The 20,622-nt window shown below is 39.7% G+C and overlaps 2 protein-coding genes across 2 annotated transcripts in view; one reads left to right on the top strand and one right to left on the bottom strand.

Annotated features, from left to right (window-relative positions):
- The window catches only part of vwde (von Willebrand factor D and EGF domains), a 28,510-nt gene extending 24,701 nt beyond the window's left edge, over positions 1-3,809 (bottom strand). The window contains exons 1-2 of the mRNA XM_026185511.1: positions 3,499-3,809; positions 1,834-2,024 (exon numbers count right to left, since the gene is read on the bottom strand). Of these exons, the coding sequence (XP_026041296.1) occupies positions 1,834-2,024; positions 3,499-3,574 (267 nt within the window). The 5' untranslated portion in view covers positions 3,575-3,809. The remainder of the gene's footprint in view (positions 1-1,833; positions 2,025-3,498) is intronic.
- An 8,624-nt stretch (positions 3,810-12,433) lies between these two features.
- Positions 12,434-14,932, top strand: c11h7orf78 (chromosome 11 C7orf78 homolog). Its single transcript, XM_026185358.1, has 4 exons — positions 12,434-13,082; positions 13,255-13,339; positions 13,476-13,615; positions 14,734-14,932. The coding sequence occupies exons 1-4, from the start codon at positions 12,648-12,650 to the stop codon at positions 14,818-14,820; spliced, it is 747 nt and encodes a 248-aa protein (XP_026041143.1). The 5' UTR covers positions 12,434-12,647; the 3' UTR covers positions 14,821-14,932.
- The last annotated feature ends 5,690 nt before the right edge of the window (positions 14,933-20,622 follow it).

The raw sequence follows: 20,622 nt of genomic DNA, 5'->3' as shown, positions 1-20,622 counted from the left end.
AATCAGTATGTATGGATGTATTATGGTCATTCTTTCACAAAACTAATCCTCCAGAATGGAGGAAAACCAGTAAAAGCTATTTTGGAATAAAAAGAAATAGAAATTTTCTACTAAAAACAACAAATGCCAGAAAGTAAGCACAGTACTGCCACACATGCCCTGAAAACCTGAGTTTGAAACATCCACAGACACCAAAATTAAAATCAATCAATGAGTGAAATGGTTTAAATAACTTTGCAACTGAATAATTTAGAAAATGTCCAAAAGAAGATATCTGATAACATTACAGATTATACCCTGGTTCTCCTTAAAAGGTTCTTGGCTTTGACACATCTAACTCTTTATTTGCTAACATCATCAAAAAGACATTGCCTTGTTATGTAACACATGTTCACAGCAATCGTCTCTTCCTTCCTCCGTCCACTCCTGTAGTTATCCATCACCCAGGGAGAGCAGCGATGCCCCGGGAAAGCAGGAGGCTGAGAGGGTGACACTTTAGATGGATCCTGCAGGCTCACAGCAGGCCAACCACAACACATGAGACATATTCCAACTCTCCTTTCATTCTCCTTCATAAATATGTGTATACACACAAACACACAACTCGCATGACAGGCAGGCTACCTCAGAGTTTCCCCTCATGAGGACATGGATAGGGTCTCAAGGGCTTTCACATCTTATCAGGTTATATTTGTAATTAAACAAGCATATAATTTATATACATATACATTTAAGTTTATCACATGAATATAAAACAAAGAAATGGAAGCAATTCTATTTTATTTTTTATGACCTTTAATAGAGGTCACAATGAGTGACTGAATTTGTGCAGTATACCTGTGAAATTGTTCTAAAAATTGGTGGAAAATTCCTACATTGGTTAAAAAAATGACTCATCTTGAATTCAAGCCTCAAAGTTAGAAAAATCAATGTTTTAACAAATTATACAAGCTGATAGAGAAATAGAAAGGTTACGATTCAGCAAACCTAAACTAAGTTCAGTTAATTACTTGCAGTAGATGGATATGGGGACAGTTGGAGTGTTTTTACAGCTTCTCATTGGTATATTTGAAGTTTTTATTGGAAATTTTCAAATGCAGCTAATGATTTTGGAGTTTTAGCTGCAGTCTTTTAATAAAGCTGATTTACCTCAGTTCTATACAATGTGAAAAAAGATTGTGCACTTGAGTTATATGCAGTTTTTATGATTGACCTTACATGATATCTATAAATTTCTAAACAATGACTGTTGCTCATAATGACGATATGTCAAATAATTAGGCCAGTGTACATGCAAGTAATCCCTGGGAGCCTGAAGCTCACCCTTCAAACTGCTCGAAATGCTTATTTTTATATAGTTTTCCTGACTTGGATCTCTATGATGTCACTAAAAGTGGATATTTCGAGGCAGGTAATAAACATGCATGCACCAAAGCCCAGTGAAGCATAAACAAAGATTATTTTGAACTTTGACTCACACAAAGCTACTTTATTAGAATGAAAGAATAAAAATATGGATTTTGAAATGAGCATATAGGCCTCCTCTAATGTACATTTAACATATCTTATAGTATGTTGACACTACTGGACTATGTGTAACTCGAACAATGTAAGGAGTCAGCTAAATGGTTTGAATAACAAAATCAAATTAATGGAGTTCCATGGGAAGGAAGGAAATATATTCCATGAAGGAAATATAATTTATAGTCAGATAAAAAGAATAGAATAGTTCCTCACAGCATCAACATCCTTGGAAGCTCATTTATAAAAAACACAACACTTGTAAACAGATCTCACTCTCTTTGAAAAATCTTTTACAAAAACATCATTTACCTCCACACACTGGGTGGGCATACTCGCTGGCTTGTCAAAAATCTGAAACTGGTACCAGCCCGGTGTGAGGGAGTGGTCACAGATGAAGTCCTGCAGGGATGACTGCTGCAGCCAGCTGGAGCTGAAGGTGGTGCTACGGTAGGGGTTCTGGAGGACCGAGTGGCCTCCTGGCGCACACTCTGGAGGAAGCACTGAAGGCACAGCCAGAGAGACAACATAAGGACTGGATTCTCACCAAGACTGTCAGTAGCAATATTCAAATACTGTATACGGAAAGCTTTCTGCTGGCCAAATGTTGTATTGTGGACATCAACTCTCCAGCTGGCCTGTGTTCAACAGAAACATTTCAAAGTGAATCTGAAAGGTGATAACACACTCACTAAACTCTATGGACATCTTGAGCCAATGTAGGATGAGAAGCCAGTGCTTTGCTGTCTCGTGAAGTTTAGACCAGATGCCCACAAAACAGAGTTCATCATAAACTGTTATGCATGGTTACAATTATGTATGTGCAAAGTCCACTTTGCAAATGTAGCTAGTTTAAATGACATAGTGTCCAGTTTTGGAGAGATATTTTCCCAAGGTGCACTGGTGGATTGCTGACCTCAACACACACAAGGACAGCTGCAGTAAACATCTGTGAATGCAGAATCTCCAAAACCAATTCATACTTCATAGGTCATACTTTAAGCTGATGACTGGCCCCTCTTTACTTTCAAAGATGGGTACTTCTATAGGCCTGTTCAAAAATCACTGGGGTACATGTCAGCTGCCATTAGACTTGAATGTTACTGCAAACACCTAATGGCAATGGTAAATATTTAGCTCTTTCCCAAGCAAAACATTTCAAAAGATAATAAAGACATTTCCTTTTAAATATATATAGTTGTGTCTATAGGTTTTTGGACAATTATTTTTTTTGTAATTTTGACTTCACCACACTGGATTTTAATTCAATCAATTTGTGTAATTATTCATATCACCTTACAATCTAAAGCACTTTTAGAGACTGCTGTTGTGAGACACAAACAGAGACAGCAAGTTGAAATTCAGCATGTACTGGTGTTCTGGCTTCTTTCATATCTTTACTGGGAGGCAAAATAGACCAGACAGACAAAGCTTGGGGAGGGGGCTGTAACCATGAAGAGCTAGCTTGTTTTTGGCACCGTAAAGTTTCCTGACCTGAGAGGTCAAAGTGAAAGGTAATATCCTCAAAGAGCCTGCACAGCAGTGACAGGCAGACAAGCTGCCGAAAGCCAGGACAGCAGCTTTCAAAGCAAGCATCCTTTCTAATCAACACCTGGTCACTACAGTCCTCGTCAGCTGAACAGGAACTTAGAGAATCCACATCCTGTTTGCCTATTTGAGGGGAAACCTGAGAGCAAAATACGTCATGTGGGATATTTGGAGGTTATGTGGCCTTAGATACCTTCATGATAGATGGAAAGGCGTCAGCTTATTTTTGACACTGCTAAAGAAGTCATGCAGCAACAATAAAGCTAGCTGTCTTTATATTAACCCTCCTGAAAACCTCCTGCATCCCCCTAAACCGAGAATAGTCTTAAAAGTTATTTGTATGTGGCAATATGAAATGACAAAATGACACTTAAATACTTTAAATACTCAAAGACGGTGTCTCTGATTACCTTAGAGCTGTGAGCTTACCTGTTTGAACGTGCACTGCGTTGGGCAGTGAAAATGCAACACAGAGAAGAAGTTTGGGAAGAGTTTCAGGTCTCATCGTCCCTCAGTGTCCAGCACGCGACTCTGCCACCAAACAGCGCGAGCGCTCAGCGCGATTGGCCCCGTTGTTGTGCCAAAAGACCTCTCTCTCCCCCCCCACCCCTCTCTCTCTCTCTATCGGCTTTCAGGCCAAAAACGAACGGACCAGCAGGAAATCCGGAGGTGCTTCAGGCTGAGGGAAGAAGAAGAAGCTGACCGGAGATGCTGGACTGCAGCGGCTGACCTCAAACTGCTGCACGCTGCACTGCTACAGTGTGTTAGGAGGAGCAAACCTACTGACGACCCAAACCTCTGCACATATCCGCACGAGTGGAAAAAGAGTTGTTTCAGATGCTGAAAGATCCAAATTAATCGTAATCGTGCTGCAACCCAAAACTGATGCATTGTCATATAATCTTCTAATGATTTCCCCTCAAGAGGTATCATCTAACATCAGGAAATATTGAGAAATTAAACATGAGCATAAAATGTAAGCCACAGCATGTGCGTGTTTTTTTTTCTTCTTCAAATCCGAAACAATTGATTATTTCCGATAATTGAGCTGATGACGTGCAGCTCGGGAACAGCAGTGAATACTGTAAAGAAGACAAACAACACAAAAATATTTATCTCTGGTTTGAACATCATTCCATGACCAAGGCACAAAACAGGAGGGCACTGTTCACCAGGTTCTGGAAAAACCCTGGGCACCCTCAAGTGGATAAATGCAGAGGAGCAAAACCCATCAATGTTTCTAAGTGATTCTGAAATAAGAAAGGTTGTAGACAATAAGGCGGTTCAAATAAAATCTAACAATACAGTTTTCTCATTGAGCTTAATGAATTCCAAGAGAAAAGCTATCAAAGTATAACAAGTTATACTAACCACTGAGAATTTCAGCTAATAGTAATTTTTATACTAATTTTACCTACCTTTAAATTTAAAACATCATAAGTCTGAATTATTTCAACTAACTAACTAGATATTAACTTATTTTAACTAACAAATGTTAGGAAAATCCAACAATATATATATTTCCTTGGGTAAGCGTTAAAGGTAAACCTTCATCAGTCTAACTGCTGTTATTCAGGGATGGAATCCTTCCCCAGGATGTTTTGTGGTTCAGAAACTTTTGCTTTTTTTTCTGCAACAATTTACGATGGAAAATTAACAAAGACAGCAAATGAAATTCAACTTGTTTTTGCTTCTTTCATATTTTTATTTGAAGGGAAATGCATGTTAACAATCAGTAATCTCAGTCAGCTCAAGCTTGTAAAACTGCCTTCACCACATTTTTTTCTTGTCTTTCTAAATGGGAAGAAAAGGACCAAAGGACTAATCACGAGAGGTTTATTACTGGCCAGTCAGTGGTATTTCATTAGTCACAACTCCAAACTGCTAAAACAGATGGCCTCTGTGCTCAATTTTTCAGGGAACTGATCCTCGCCAAATAGTGGGATTTTGTATAAACCAGATATCACATTAACATCTTTTTTCCAAGCTGCTTGTTTCCATTCTCATGCTTTTACTGCAGCTGTGTGCCTCAGATATTGTTTTGCCGGCAGGAGCTGAGAAGATGTTTGCTCTGTTAAAAGACCTGAAACTGATCTGTTCAGGGGAAAATATGAAAAAGAGGAAGTGATAGCTCAATTCTAGTTGTTAAAAAAATGGATGGCTCTCAAAACAAAATATACAAAGAAGACATAATATAAGAAAAAGAAAATGTAGGGGGATTTGTGTTGTTGTTGTTTTGTTTTTTTAACATTTAAGAGCATCAAGAAACGAAGTGATGCTGCAATTCCTTCTTCTATAAAACTGTTGAAGGACATCTAGAAATGTGTTCTTGATCCACCCTAATTTAGAAAGGTTAAGATTACAATCTTACAAATTAGTCCCACCAAATGATTGATATATCAGCTTGAAGAGTTAGACAAATTATTAATCAAACAAAACTGTTTGTTTCAGTTCCTACTTTCCTTTCTAAAAGCAGTTTAAGCTGTTAAACTAAGTTATTATACATCTGCAGGACTGCTATGGTCTCACATTTTTAACATTCAAGTATCAGCAGGAAGGTTATTTCCAGATTAAATAAACTGTAAAGTCTCACTAAGAGCAGGAAGACAAAGGTCTGTGATTAATTATAAGTAAACTTGCAGAGCCAACCAGAAGCAGTGGATACCTAACAGCTAAGCAGGTTGTGGACCGCACCTCCTCCTCTCTTCCCCCTGAGCAACATGAAGCTGCCCGACTGTCTTGTTGAGACGCTCGTCTGTTTGGAGGACTTAAGACCTCCCTCATAAATCTCCTGGACCATCAACCTGGTAAAAGCCTGGAAAAGCCATTAGGTAAAAACCCACTTACTTTCCTTCCTGGTCTTACACAACCAGCGATTAAACCTCAATACAGAAGCCGAGGTTGTTCGTGACTGTTATAATGATAGTGGGTTTTTCTCACTTTGGCTTTTTGGCTTTTAATTACAATGAAAGTTATGATCTTTGGCTCTTTTTTTTCTTTTTACAGATTTTGAAGCAAATTTGCCTCAGCTCAATCAGGTAGGGAAAACCTGTATCAGTGTCAAGCATACATATATACTTGCATGATATGTTGTATTGTGTAACTGCCAAATTACATCCAGGCAAGAAAAAACTGAAAGGAAAATTGGCATAATTGCCTAATAGCTTAACCTAATCATACAAGCTAATTGTGTCCAATTTTCTCTCATTACAATCAGTAATAATGCAAAAATGGCTGCACTGCAGTGTCCCTTTGAGAACTGTGATATACACTATGCAGGTAAACTAAATAATTACTGTAACATTCACCACTGATGGGAAAAACATATGAACAAATATGAGACAAATATAGTTAGTCATAAACAGCACAACATCAGGAGTTAGTGAAATAAGACAGAGTAAAAAGAAAGAGGTAAGTTTGTAAGTCTGTGCTCTGATTTACAGCCAGGGTGAGAGCGAGGCTGCTGACTTAGGCCCGAGCATATGAGTTCTATTAATCACCCTGTTGGTACAATGCATTAATATGCTGGGAAAAAAAGATGTGTAAGTCAAAGGCTTACATTCACCTTCGCGAAATGCGCATTTGAATCTTAATCTAAGAATCAGTAAAAAAAATAATCAGTCACAGCCAAACAGAGCTATAATTAACAAAACATTTGGGTAAAAAGTTTAAATTTCCTGTTTAACAGTGTTAGCTTCTCAAACAACAGTGTACATGATAGTAACTTTTTGTGTGGTGCCTGTAAAAACACATTTTACAAACAAAAGCAGAAAACTGAAATCAAAGAGTCAGATATTATAGACAAAACAAAAAAAGATCACATTAAAGAAAAAAGAACACACTGCAGATTCAATACACAGATTGTCCACGAGGTTCATAAATATTTGCAAAGCCTTGTATAACAATAGATTTGCTGTAATTGCTCATGCTACAAAGGGAGCTGCTTTGTGAGGAACAGATGCGACCTTGGAGCAGCTGCGTCACGATGACACAAGCTATTCCTGCTTCAGCTCCCGACATCCAGCCTCCCGTCGCATTCCCCGACCAAGGCGGAGCAATCAACACCACCCAAAAAACAATGCAAACTATATGTGTAGTCTCTGATCCAGCTAATCAGAATCCTAAATCCCATCATGGACAAACATGCTGTAAGTTAAGACCAGTTGATATAGGAGCCTAAAATGCTAAACATACATAAACAATCAATAATATCTATAAAACAAGATATTTATAGATTTTTTTGTGTGTGAGCCCACCTTTTAAACTGATAAACAAACATTACATGGCCATAAATACAGGATTTTGCTCCTTTCGACCTCCACATTATCATTCATAAATTCAAACCTTTTCTAATTTTCTGACTGATTGTATTTAATTTGACATTTTTTATTCACTGATTTGCCTCCACATTAACACACTCCTCACCCTATTATTCTATGTGAACAAAGATAAACACAAACAAGAAAAGGAGGGAAGAGAGACTGATCATATGGGACAAGCAGCAATGTAACCTTAAACTCCTGCTTCAGCTGCAGTGCTCGAACAAGCATAAAAACAGATGGAGGCCCTGAAGGTCAGTCAGACGTTGGGATGGGAACATGAGAAACTCCATGTTACATCAGTATTTTCCTTAAAAGCAATTACACATCTGTCATCTGCAGGCTTCTCTCTCTGAATTTATCTGTGCTACATCTTCTCTTGGTGTTAAAACAACGAAGCCATATTGTCTGAGTGACTTGGAGATAAAGGGTGTCATGTCTGACCACCGGATCCTGTAAGTGTTTCTTTGGAACTCCTGATTACCTGACAGGTGAAATGTTACTCGGTTCAGTGGTCGGGCTGTTCAGAAACAGGACTGAGGGCCTGCAGGTCGACCGGAGCCTTTGAAGGTGGCAGCTCCTGATTTTACAGGCTCAGTGAGGTCAGTTTCCTTCACAGGCGCTGTTTGGTCTCAGCTCGGGTTTCCTGTTGCCTTTGCTGTCTGATGTCAGCTGTCCAAGCTACAAACAAAGTGACTGCTGCAACAACTGTGGTGCTGCATACAGATCAGTGTTTACACGACGGGATCGCTTCCACTTACTGTCAGCCTCTTCTAAAACACAACAGATGTTATTTTTTCTTTTTTGTTATTGTGAAAATAAAATAAAATGGGTATTTTATTGTTATGATGAGTTAATTTTGAAATATGGGGAAAAAAAATCTTTCAGGTTTTGGGTTTAAAAAATAATTATTTTGGGGGATTTTAATATCCATGTGGACATCCCTCAGGACAAAGGGACTAAAGACCTGAGTAACACTCTGGGCAACTTTGGGCTGACTCAGCATATAACAGAGGCCACACATAATAGAGGACACACTCTTGACCTACTGATCTCCAAGGGCCAGAGCATTTCAAAGGTTACTGTGTCTGATGTGGGCCTGTGTGATCATTACTGTGTTTTCTTTGAAAGTAAAATTTCAGCCCACACAAATATATCAACAGCAGTGATCACAAAACGGTGTATAACTGAATACAGTAGTGAGATCTTTAACCAGGTCTTCCCATTAACACCTGACCTGTCCTGAGGTTCAGTCAATGAGCTCGTCAATAGCTTCAATGCTAAAATGTTAAATCTCATGGACACTATTGCTCCCATTAAGGTGAAGGTTATCTCTGGAAGGAAAAAGTCTCCATGGAGAAACTCCACACTAGTGAAAAATGAAAAAAGAGAGTGTAGGAAAGCTGAGCGCAGATGGAGAAAAACAAACCTCCAGGTTCACTATGACATCTATAAAGAGAAACTTCACAATTATAATTTACAACTGAGGAATGCAAGAAGGTCCTACTTCTCTGACATCATCACTAAAAACAGCCATAATGCTCGGGTCTTATTTTCTACAGTTGACAGGCTAACAAACCCTCCTGTGTCAGTTGCAGCTGAACTTCATTCGACCATGGCCTGCAATGACTTTGCCAAATTCTTCACAGACAAAATCCAAAAGATTAGACAAGCAATTGGTACATCAACAGCAGATCCAGGATATGTACTGTGTCCACCGAAAAACTGTTTAAACTGTTTAAACACCATCAAACAGTTTCACCCTATTAACGGCAAAGACCTGGAGGACATCTTAGGTCAACTAAACTCCTCCTCTTGCTGTTTAGATGTCCTGCCAACAAGTTTTTTCAAAAAGGTCTCAAAGACTTTGGAGTCAAACCTGTTACAGATCAACTTTTCTTTAATGTCAGGTGTGTTTCCAGAACCACTAAAAACTGCTGTAATTAAACCTATACTGAAAAAGAACAATCTTGACTACAGGCCGATCTCAAATCTCCCATTTTTAAGTAAGATCATTGAAAAAGCAGTTTCTCAACAGTTCAATTGCTTCTTAAAACAGAATAACTGCTATGATGCCTTCCAGTCAGGTTTTAGACAGAACCACAGCATGGAAACCGCTCTGACCAAAGTGTTTAATGACATGTCTGAACACAGACAGTGGAAAAATGTCAGTCTTAGTTTTACTGGATCTCAGTGCAGCATTTGATACAGTTGACCACAACATATTACTGAAACGACTGGAGAACTGGGCAGGTCTTTCAGGAACTGTACTAAACTGGTTCAAAACATACTTAGAAAACAGGAAATACTTTGTATCAATAGGTAACTTCACATCTGAGCAGACAAGTATCACATGTGGAGTTCCCCAAGGTTCCATCTTGGGACCCCTTCTGTTTAACATTTACATGCTCCCACTGGCACAGATTATAAAGAAGAACAAAATAAACTATCACAGCAGATGACACACAGATATATATCACAATGTCACCAGGAGACCGAGACCCTGTACAGGCTCTTGGTAAATGCATTGAGGAAATTAATGACTGGTTGTGCCACAATTTTCTCCAGCTAAACAACAGTGCTATGTACAAAAGGTGAGGGGGGCAGGGCTCCGGGGAAAATCCAGGGGAACATGCTCGTCTCTCTCCACACAATCCAAACACGAATCCACTCGCACACCAGGGAAACAGTCCAGGGAATCTGTACACAAAGAAACGCTTGTTAGATGCCAAACACACACTGCAGGGGAAAATACTTGCTGGGACGCTCGACTTTCACTGACGCGATTCTCACAACGATCCAGCGAAGAACAGCCGTTGCTTCCTGTCTTAAATACCACACTGATGAGGCACAGGTGTTTCTTCCTCCGAGGGCGTGGACCAAGGGCGTGAACCCATAATGAGAGAGAGAGAGAGAGAGAGAGAGAGAGAGAGAGAGAGAGAGAGAGAGAGAGAGAGAGAGAGAGAGAGAGAGAGAGAGAGAGAGAGAGAGAGAGAGAGAGAGAGAGAGAGCTGATCAGCGACCAGCTGAACCCCCAGGCCGTGACAAAACTTAGAAAAACACATTAAGACAATAACAAAATCAGCTTACTATCGCCTCAAGAATATATCAAGGATAAAAGATCTGATGTCTCAACAGGACCTGGAAAAACTAGTCCATGCATTCATCTTTAGTAGACTTGATTACTGTAACAGCATCTTTACAGGTCTACCTAAAAAATCAGTCAGACAACTACAGCTCATTCAGAACTCTGCTGCTCGAGTCCTCACTAAGACCAAAAAAGTGGACCACATCAGTCCAGCTCTGAGGTCCTTACACTGGCTGCCTGTCCGTCAGAGGATAGACTTTAAAGTTCTGATGCTGGTCTATAAAGCTCTGAATGGTTTAGGACCAAAATACATCAGTGACCTCCTGACCCAGTATGAACCTTCCAGATCCCTCAGGTCATCTGGATCATCTTGCCTTGCCTAAATTTATAAACATATATGTTGGAGTAAGTTTTCAAATATTTTAGAGCCACAAAAGTAGATTTTTGTTTTTGGTATCTCTTACCACTATTATTACACAGTAGTATGAAATTTTCCATTTATTTTTAAAAAATAAAATTTAAAAAACAAAAAACCATTTGCTTTAGTTTTAGATGTTTTTGGATGGATCTGGAATTGCTTTTTTCAGTTCAGTTTTTATTAGTTCGCTGATAATCATAGTCCTTTTAACTTTGTCATCTTGGTTTGCTTCTTCTAACACATTAAATCTTTCCCTGATGATTACCCTCCAAATCTAACTATTTTTTAAAACATTTTTATTTTATCTTAGTGAAATCTATAGATATACAATACTGTTTCAAGAAGTTTATTTTTTAAAGTATAGTTTGAGTTTAATAGAATGTTTTTTTTCTTTTTCACATCCAGTCTCACGTTTCATTTTCCTTCAGAAAAGATCCTCAATTACACTTATTTTCACTTCTTGGTCAAATAAATATTGAAAGATTAAACATGAAACGTAATAACAACAAAAACATCAAAATAATAATAATAATAATAATAATAATAATAATAATGAAACAGACATTTTGATAAGAATTATATTCAAAACCTTTTGAATAAAGAAAAAACAACAAAAATGAAAGCAATAATTTAATCTAATATTATTTTTATGTACTGAGATGTGGTCACTTTGGGAAGTCTGGTGTTATGGTTCTAATAAACTAAACGTCTGGCATGAAGGAAAAAGAGTGGGCTTCCTTTCCACTGTGTGGTTCAGTCAATAAAAATCTGCTGTGTAGCAGCTGTAAACTTTCAAGCAGTATTCTCTAACAGACTGACTGCACCTTGAATCTGGAAGATGCATCACTGTTTGTCACATCCTGGCTTTCCTCTAACTTTGTATGTGCTCTAAGCCATCTGAACGGTTTATACCACATTGGTTTGTGTTCACATCTCTGAGTTTCTCTGAGGATGAACTTTAGTACTTCAGGACAGGAAATGAAAGATAGGGATGAAGAGTTTGCTCCTAATAGAAGAATGAGAAAGCATGTCATACCTGTGAACTTCAGCTGTTCTCTGCTTCTCGGCTGCAGGATGACAATATCTGCTGCCATCTAGCGGTCACTCAGATATCACACACCATTATTTGTGGTAGGACTTTTTGAGAAATATAAGAATATCTGTGCTTTAAACTCTTTATATAGTAACAGTTTCAAATTGTAAAATAATGTGATTTTTAATTCCTGGTTAGTTGAAGTGAGCTTAAAGTAATAATAAATAATAATAATCTGCAATCAAGTACTCTTGGTTTTCATGCACCTTTATGTCCTCTACATTTTACAAAATTGACAAAGTTGAATTTGACTTTAAAATACTGTATTTGACAATGTAAAACTGAAGGTTTACTGCATTATAGAAAACAAATAAAATGGACTGCAGGGTGCCATGGTCTCTGTAATCCAGAGGCCACATTGTTTGCAGCGTTGCCAAGTTCCTGTTTTCTGTTTTGTTGAATGTCCTGCTGAGCTCAGCCCAGTTCTTTTTGTTAAGAAGGCTAAGGCCACTGGTTACCAAGCAGCTTGTTTTATGTGTCTGCAGTTAGCCTTTCTGTTTCCTTCTTCTTAGGCTAAAACTGGGTTCTGGACATCTGCACAACCGGCACAAGGACATTACATTCAAACTCAGAGGATTCATATTTTAGGTCTGCAATGAGAAATCTTCCTGAAATTCAGGGTAAGCACCTCCATTATTATTTGGACATCAGCAAATAAAAATGATTCCAACCAAGTTGTTACAGCCATTGTCCTCAGTTTCTTTTGAAAGACAAACACAATTTGCTGCGTGTCAAGATCTCTCCTTTGCAAGAAACAAATATTTTAGGCTTAGAAACACTGACAGGAAGTGTGATGTGCAGAGCATCGGGCCACCAGATTTCTCAGTGAAACTGTACAGCAGTCTGTCTACTTCAGAAATAAGGGAAAGAAAGAAAAATATAAAGATAGTTGCACCTCAGCCCAAAGAAATGAAGAGGAGATATCAGACGTTTCTACCAAATTCTCTGTCCTCGTGTCCAAAGAGAAAAGAACCTCCAAAGTTCATCACTTCACACAGGCCTCCTGATGCTCTGGAGACTGAACTGATGTTTGTCAAGATTGGAAAGTATCATTCTGGGACGTACAAGAACCACAAACCTCATGACTTCAGACCAGTAAGTGTCCCCAAACAGTCCATGGATTTAGTACCTTTTTGAAACACAGACACATGCAAACTGCAGACAATACAGTGTGTTTTAGAGCACAATATCTGGTTTAAACACAGGAGGAAGATGCAGACAAAACATTAACATGATCACTGGACTTGCTTTAAATCACTGATTTCAGCTTGATGAGGAGCTTCCAGACATGATAACTGCACATGAGAGAGATCCTGGCAACTTGAAGTTAAAATTAAAGCATTTGGACACTTGTGAGTTTTTTTCTATGAGCTTGATTTGCAGCGTTATCTTGCTTTTCTATTTAGGCAGCAACATTTAGTGAAACAAATTGATTTGTGACAACATCAAAAGCCTCTTTTCTCTTGATTAATATTATTTCTCTTCTAGTGAAGATCAGGTCTGAGACAGATTTTAGTTTACGAGACACCAAGACACGGATGGATACCTATAAACCTGCAGAACCAAAATGGGATGCCCAACTGTTTCTCCCTCCACTGCCCTGGCCTCCAAAATCAGCTTCCTACACTGTCAGTAGAGTTTCTTGATTTTAGTTCTGTAAAGTAGTTAATTTTATTAAGTCTCAGGGGGCTGATATCTAAAAACAAACCCAAATCATGTAATCGTTACACAGATTATGTTCTGTGGGAAGGCTTAAAGGCCATGTGAGTGCAACAAAGTATGAAAATACAATTTTTCTTTAGATTACAGCCCTCTGCAGGAGAAGTTTAAACTCGATCAGGGGTCTCAAACTTAAATGATCTGTGGGCACTGTCATCTCATGTGAAGGTCACTTTAGTGTTCAAGCAGCACAAACAAACAAGAAAACACCCACAAATATTTACTAAAATGTAGTGTTTTGTTTCTTTTTATTTCAAATATTGTATAACAAGCCAAAACTGCAAACGTGAATGCAATTTTTCCCTCACTTTTAACTAACTGAAGCCTTTCATTGAACTACCAAACAAACAAATTGGTCCTCTCTTGCTGGCCAGACACATGGGACCACATCTGGTTTAATTTTGTTCTTATTTAACAAAATAAAAATGCAGACATAAGTGTACACAGTAGTTTTTGACTTCTAGTAAAACTTGTTTTCTTTCTAAATACTTCTCTCACTGAACTAAGACAGCCAATCCCTCAACATGTTTGTGCTCTCTGCTCATATTGCCTTCATATTAAATTATTTTTTGCTTTTTAAAGAACTTATTTTAACATTGAACTCAAAAACAAACAAATCCTCCTCAACAAGAAAAGTAACTTCAAGGGCCAAATCATATTATATTTCTTCATATCAATGTACGGGCTGCAAGTAGGGGTGAGGTGGGCTGCAAGTGGCCCCTGGGCCGTGAGTTTGAGACACCTGATCTAGACAAATGGTGGCTTGACTAACAATAACATTAAAACACATAGATGCATTAAAATAATGATTTGATAAAAATACGTAATTTTTAATTTTTAACATGTTGGGGGAATTTATAATTTCATGTTGAATCTTTCTCTTGATTAAACTATTTTTATTTCTTGTGTTACATTCACAAAAACGCTGTGTCAAAGTTGATCAAATGTATGAAAGATTTTATTTCTTGCAACAGTTTAGAGGGTGTAAAGTTCCATCTTTATTATTGCTTCTTCTCTTCATTCACAGAGACACAAACAAAGAAGAGAAGCGTACAGTGCTTTCCTCGACCGTGTGGAAGAGAAACTTGGGAGAACCTGGAAAAATAAACCGTGACTCTCTGTCGTCCTTTAGCCCTGTAGCTCTGAGGTTTTGAGACTTCTACATCATCAGTGTGATTTTACTTTTTACAATACATTTTTAAGCAATTAACTACACACAAAAGCCAGATGTAGCAAATGTTATGTTTTCCTATTTACTTATCAGAAGGTTTAATAAACATTTGAATAAACAAACCAGTTTCAAAAAGTTTGAATTTTCTTGCAATGATTTCATGGTTTAGGCTTCACAGGTTTCAACACATTTGCTTCTTTCTCTAAATCCTCCCTCGGTCATGCTGCAATAGACTTCGGCTGCTGGGGGCTTGCCATGATGCACTGAGTCTTTAACCTTCTCTCACCCTTTTTCCCTCACTGTGTGTTTACACACCACTCTGCCTTATTGCTTATCTCTGGCTCTCTTCCACATGTTATCCCCCTGCCCTCACCCCAACCAGTCACGGCAGATGGCTACCCTTTCCAGAGCCTAGTTCTGCCAGAGGTTTCTTCATGTAAAGAGGGAGTTTTTCCTTCCCCCTGTTGCCAAGTTAAGTGCTTGCTCATGGGCATCCTTGTGATTGTTTGGGTTCCTCTGTATTACTGTCTGATGTAATTAGCCTCACAACAAACGTCACCTGTCTGAGGCGACTTTTGTTGTGATTTGCCGCAAAAAATTGAACTGAAATAATTTGAACATTTTTCCAGTTAGACGTGAGCGTCACACTGATAATGTCTTACTGAGCCTGAGTGAAGCTTTCTATACAGCGACTTTAAGGTCTGTATTTTGATTTGCAAATTGTTACATGAAATTATAAACTAAATTTAAACTGAAATAAAGTGAAAAACAATAATGCAGTTCTTTATGAAACTAGTTTTTATTTGATCAAAAAACAAAATAAAAATTTATAAATGCTCACACAACCAGAGAATTTCTCATTGTAACATGCTTGTAGCAATGCATTAAAAAATAATACTGGAATATTTCAGCATCACATCGTTTTATCCATGTGTAAAATTTCTCTGCAGCAACAAAGCAGCAGCTTCTTTCTTTGACCTTCATTTATTTTAAAGATAGTGTTGCACCCATTGTGAGTCCTTGGGGTGATACAGATGTTTAAAGCTGCTATGGTTCCTCATGGTAACCACTACTGAACTGAGTACCTGCTGCATCTACATGAAAGTCCATATCACTGAGGCACTGGAGAGAAAAAAAAACTGTAATAACATCATTTTACTGTATTGTTCACTTTTCACTGCTCAGGATTAGAATTGTGTTTCCTCTCTTTCCCAAATGCAGTCACATTCTTGAAAAATGTCCCTGCGTAGTCATGATGCTGAACCTGTTCTTGGAGATCTCCTGCAGCTCCTTGATCAGTCCCTCCAAAAATGGAATTTTTGCTTTAAATCGCTGATTTCAGCTTGATGAGGAGCTTCCAAATATGATAACTGCACATGAGAGAGATCCTGGCAACTTGAAGTTAAAATTTAAGCATTTGGACACTTGTGAGTAGTTTTCTTGAGTTTGATTTGCAGCTTTATCTTACTTTTCTATTTAGGCAGCAACATTTAGTGAAACAAATTGATTTGTGACAACATCAAAAGCCTATTTTCTGTTGATTAATATTATTTCTCTTCTAGTGAAGATCAGGTCTAAGACAGATTTTAGTTTTCGAGACACCAAGACACGGATGGATACTTATAAACCTGCAGAGCCAAAATGGGATGCCCAACTGTTTCTCCCTCCACTGCCCTGGCCTCCAAAATCAGCTTCCTACACTGTCAGTAGAGCTTCTTGATTTTAGTTCTGTAAAGTAGTTAATTTTATTAAGTCTCAGGGGGCTGTTATCTAAAAACAAACCCAAATCATGTAATCGTTACACAGATTATGTTCTGTGGGAAGGCTTAACAGCGGCCTCCCATGGACGAACGTGATAGAGCCTGCCTGAAACTTTGAAACGGGAGTGGCATTCAGGGAGGGAAACGTGGGTGTACGGGGCGCGGGAGCCAACCCTGATGCGCGGCCTGTGAAATGCGACCCAGGGGTACTCTGGGACCCCCGGGGTCTGGGGCTGCCCCGAAGGGGAGCACAAGGGTTAAACAGCTCTGATAGGAGAAAGTCAATGAGCACGCAATAAAGTGGACTTGTTAGGGCCAGTTTACCATCAGCCTTGCTAAAGTTGAACTTCATTTGTATTTAAAGACAGACTTTGAAGAAAATTCTTATTTGAAACTGGTGATAAAATCCAGGTCAGATAGTTACATACAAACATACAGTACACACTACTGCTCAAAAGTCCCTGATTTTAAGAGAAAATTGGCTTTAATGTAATATCACATGAAGTTTATCAGTAATGTTTTCACAGCTTTAATCAAATCATTCATCATCCATAAGTTGTGATGGAAAAATGTCTGCAAGTGTGCAGGAGCCCATTTTTAGAGACAATCACTCCTGTGTTATAATGTTAATTGAAGGTTTTTTTTTGTTTTTTTTTTTTGGCCTGTCCCGTTTGGCTCTTTTGCCATCAGAATTGTTGTCTAAAGGCAAAGAAAGATGCCCAACGGATTTACTTTACCAAACTGACCATCCCAGCCTTGCCGTAATGGTCCATTTGATTCACCTTTTATTGTTTATTTTATTTTCACTTACTGAATACGGGACAGACTTGACTGGGGGAAAGAAGGGGAGAAAGAAAGAGGGAAAGAGAAACAGGTGAGGTGTACACCCTGATGGTGATTTGGACTCCGTGATTGTGCCCACCCCCAAGATCCTATATGTATGTGTAATGAGAGTGTGAATAATGTGAATGTCTAAGTTGTGGGATAAAATTGAGGCAGAGGCAGCCAGAAGGGGACAAGGGGGGGGGGGGGGGGGGGGGGTAGCCTCCTCTGCACCCTGGTGACATACCCCCACTCCAAGGCCCTGCATGTGTGGGTGGTTGTGGAGGAGCGGGAAGAGGGAGGCAGCTGGAGATGGGGAGGGAAGGAAGGGAGGGGCAGGTAACCCCTCCCTGGGGCCAGCTCCCCCGCTGACCCCAGTAGGCACTCCCACCCTCCGCGACCCGCCAGGGAAGGGGGGCCCAGGCCCATCAGACCGGGGCCCAGTGCAGTAGCGCCCCCCGGCTCCACAGAGCCCTGGACAGTCCACCCAACCCCACCACAGAGAAAACTGCACCCACCCCACCAACCACACATCTTCCAGACTACATAAGACGGTAAACGCCCAGGCTGAGATCTTCCTCCACCTCTCCTGTATCTCCCCCTCCTGCAGAGAGTTCCTGAAGAGAAAAAAGCTCCTGCAAGATGTGACCATCCCCCCCACCAGTTGAAGAGCCCCCCAGGCGGCTCGACGCACCGGCGGCACCCTGCTCCAGGGCCGGGCCCCCATGCACCCACCCGCCCACAACCCCGGCAACACACCAACCAGGACCCAAGCCCCCGAGGCCCGGCCCGGGCCCCAGCCCAGAGACGGAGCGCCCCCAGAACCTCACGCCCATCCCGGACCCACCCAGGGGCAGCCAGGTTGCCAGGTCAGTAACCCACGTCCGTCAGCACAGACCCTCCCCTAGCCCCGCTGCACGCAGCCGCGAGGAAACAGTCACCTGAGAGCCAACAGAGCCCTCAACCGGACGTGACCGCTACCCCGGGTTGAGCCCCCCAAGGAAGATGCCTCCGGGGAACCCCCCGACGCCCTAAGCCTGTCCCTACCCCCTCACCAATCACAACAGTGAAGGCGGGACCAAACTATGACCCCCCACCCCCACTAGGTGATGGAGCTGATAAAAGGGGCCCAGAGCAATTGATCTAATGTGGTGGCAGAGGCTGTGTCAAGACTAATGTAATCTAATAGATAATTTCTATATTGGTTAGAATTAAGATTATTTTTATTTTTCCAGTTCATGAGGACTGTTTTCTTGGCTATGCATAGGGCGGTGAAGATCATATGGGCTATATTCTTTTCTGAAGTGACATTATCTAAGCTGCCCAACAAACACACTAAGGGGGAGGTTGGAATGTTACATTTCAGACACTTTGATAAGTCTTCACATATCTCGCGCCAAAACTTTTGCACTGGTGGACAGAACCAAAGAGCGTGGATGTAATTGTCTGGTGTATTGCCTTGACAGTGTGAGCAGTTGTTGGAAGATGTAAAGCCCATCTTGAACATCCGATGACCTGTATAGTGCACTCTATGAAGTATTTTGTATTGTATTAATTGCAGACTGGGATTTTTAATTAATTTAAAAGTTTTTAAGCAAATCTGAGACCAGAAGTTTTGGTCTAGGTTGACTGATAAATCTGCTTCCCACTTTGCAGTAGGAAGGGATATTGATTCATCTAATTTAGAAAGTGTTCTGTATATTTTAGATAATAATTTGGGGGATTTAAGAGTAAGAAAATGTGCCGCACTTAGTGGTGTTTGTAATTCAACTTGACTGAGGTTAAATTTCTTTTTTACTATGGATTTAATTTGTTGATATTCTAAAAACCTTGTCTTGTTGATCCCATATTGTTCAACTAGTCTGTCAAATGGAATAAATTCTGTTCCCTCTAATATATGTTCTAAGTATTTAATTCCTTTACAACTCCATTCTGGGAAATTAATCATATTATTGTTTTGTAATATGTCAGGGTTATTCCAGATATTGTTTATTTTATTTTCACTTACTGAATATGGGACAGACTTGACTGGGGGAAAGAAGGGGAGAAAGAAAGAGGGAAAGAGAAACAGCTGAGAAGAGGGACGGGGGAGAAGGGCAAAAACCAAAAACCAACAGAATGAGCAGAAAAAGAAAAAAAAGAAGAAAAAAAGAAAAAAAATGCATATATCAATCACCTGGGTCACCTGCTGAGAAAGAAAAAAGAAAACAAGCAGAAGAGAACAAGAGTAATAGAATAAGCAACATCACAATGATATATGGGAATATGACAGTAAATACTAAATATTAAACATTATTGTGCAGCACATAAGATCAACAGAACACAGTGTGCTTTGAGGTAGGAGCCAAAAAGGGTGTAGTTTGTGGGTGTGATCACCCGTGTGTACACCTGTGAGCATGGACGCGCTTGTTTTTTAAAAGGTACCTTCATGTAATGAGCTGCTAGATCCGATACCAAGTAATATTCAGGGTGGTATCGACGATACTGATCCGATACCGATACTTTGTACAAAACGGATTTTATTTATTGTATCTCAAATTATAGCGTCATAATGATTACAGGACATCAGAATACCTTCTTCTTATCACTTAATAATGCAGAGTTCATCATATAGAAATAAAAAAACTAAAGTTGTGTGCTATTTGAACACCTTGCCTGCCTGGAGGACTAAAGGACTCCGTGAGAGACTCTCACCCTAGCAGCACCTGTCCCTCTCCTCCTCTTCAGTTCGCCTCAACATACGCTCGTCATATTTTGTGATACGATTTACTCTGAGGTGTTTGACAAGGTTAGTGATGTTGCCACAACCATACATGCCAACCCTCCCGATTTTTCCGGGAGAATCCCACCTTTCTCCAGATTTTCCACCCGGACAACAAAGTTGAAAAACCATATCGCAGAATTCATAGCGCGGCCCAGCCAATTCCAGTTTCCAACAATGACGGCAGCGACTTAGTTTTAATATCACTCTTATTTCTCTTTCTGGGTCGCAAAAAAACTTTTAACATATTTTCAGGTGAGAATGTAGCTGTGTAAACTTCAAATATCTGAGCCGACCGACACATCGTCTTCAAACCCCCGCGGTCTTTCACCACTCGGGTTAAACATGATGTACAAGTCACTTTGATAACTTAAAAATGTTCTTGTTTGGCTTTTTCAGTGT

Source organism: Astatotilapia calliptera, chromosome 11, assembly GCF_900246225.1.
Source record: "Astatotilapia calliptera chromosome 11, fAstCal1.2, whole genome shotgun sequence".
Taxonomy (NCBI): domain Eukaryota; kingdom Metazoa; phylum Chordata; class Actinopteri; order Cichliformes; family Cichlidae; genus Astatotilapia; species Astatotilapia calliptera.
This window is presented reverse-complemented; position numbering and strand designations above follow the sequence as displayed.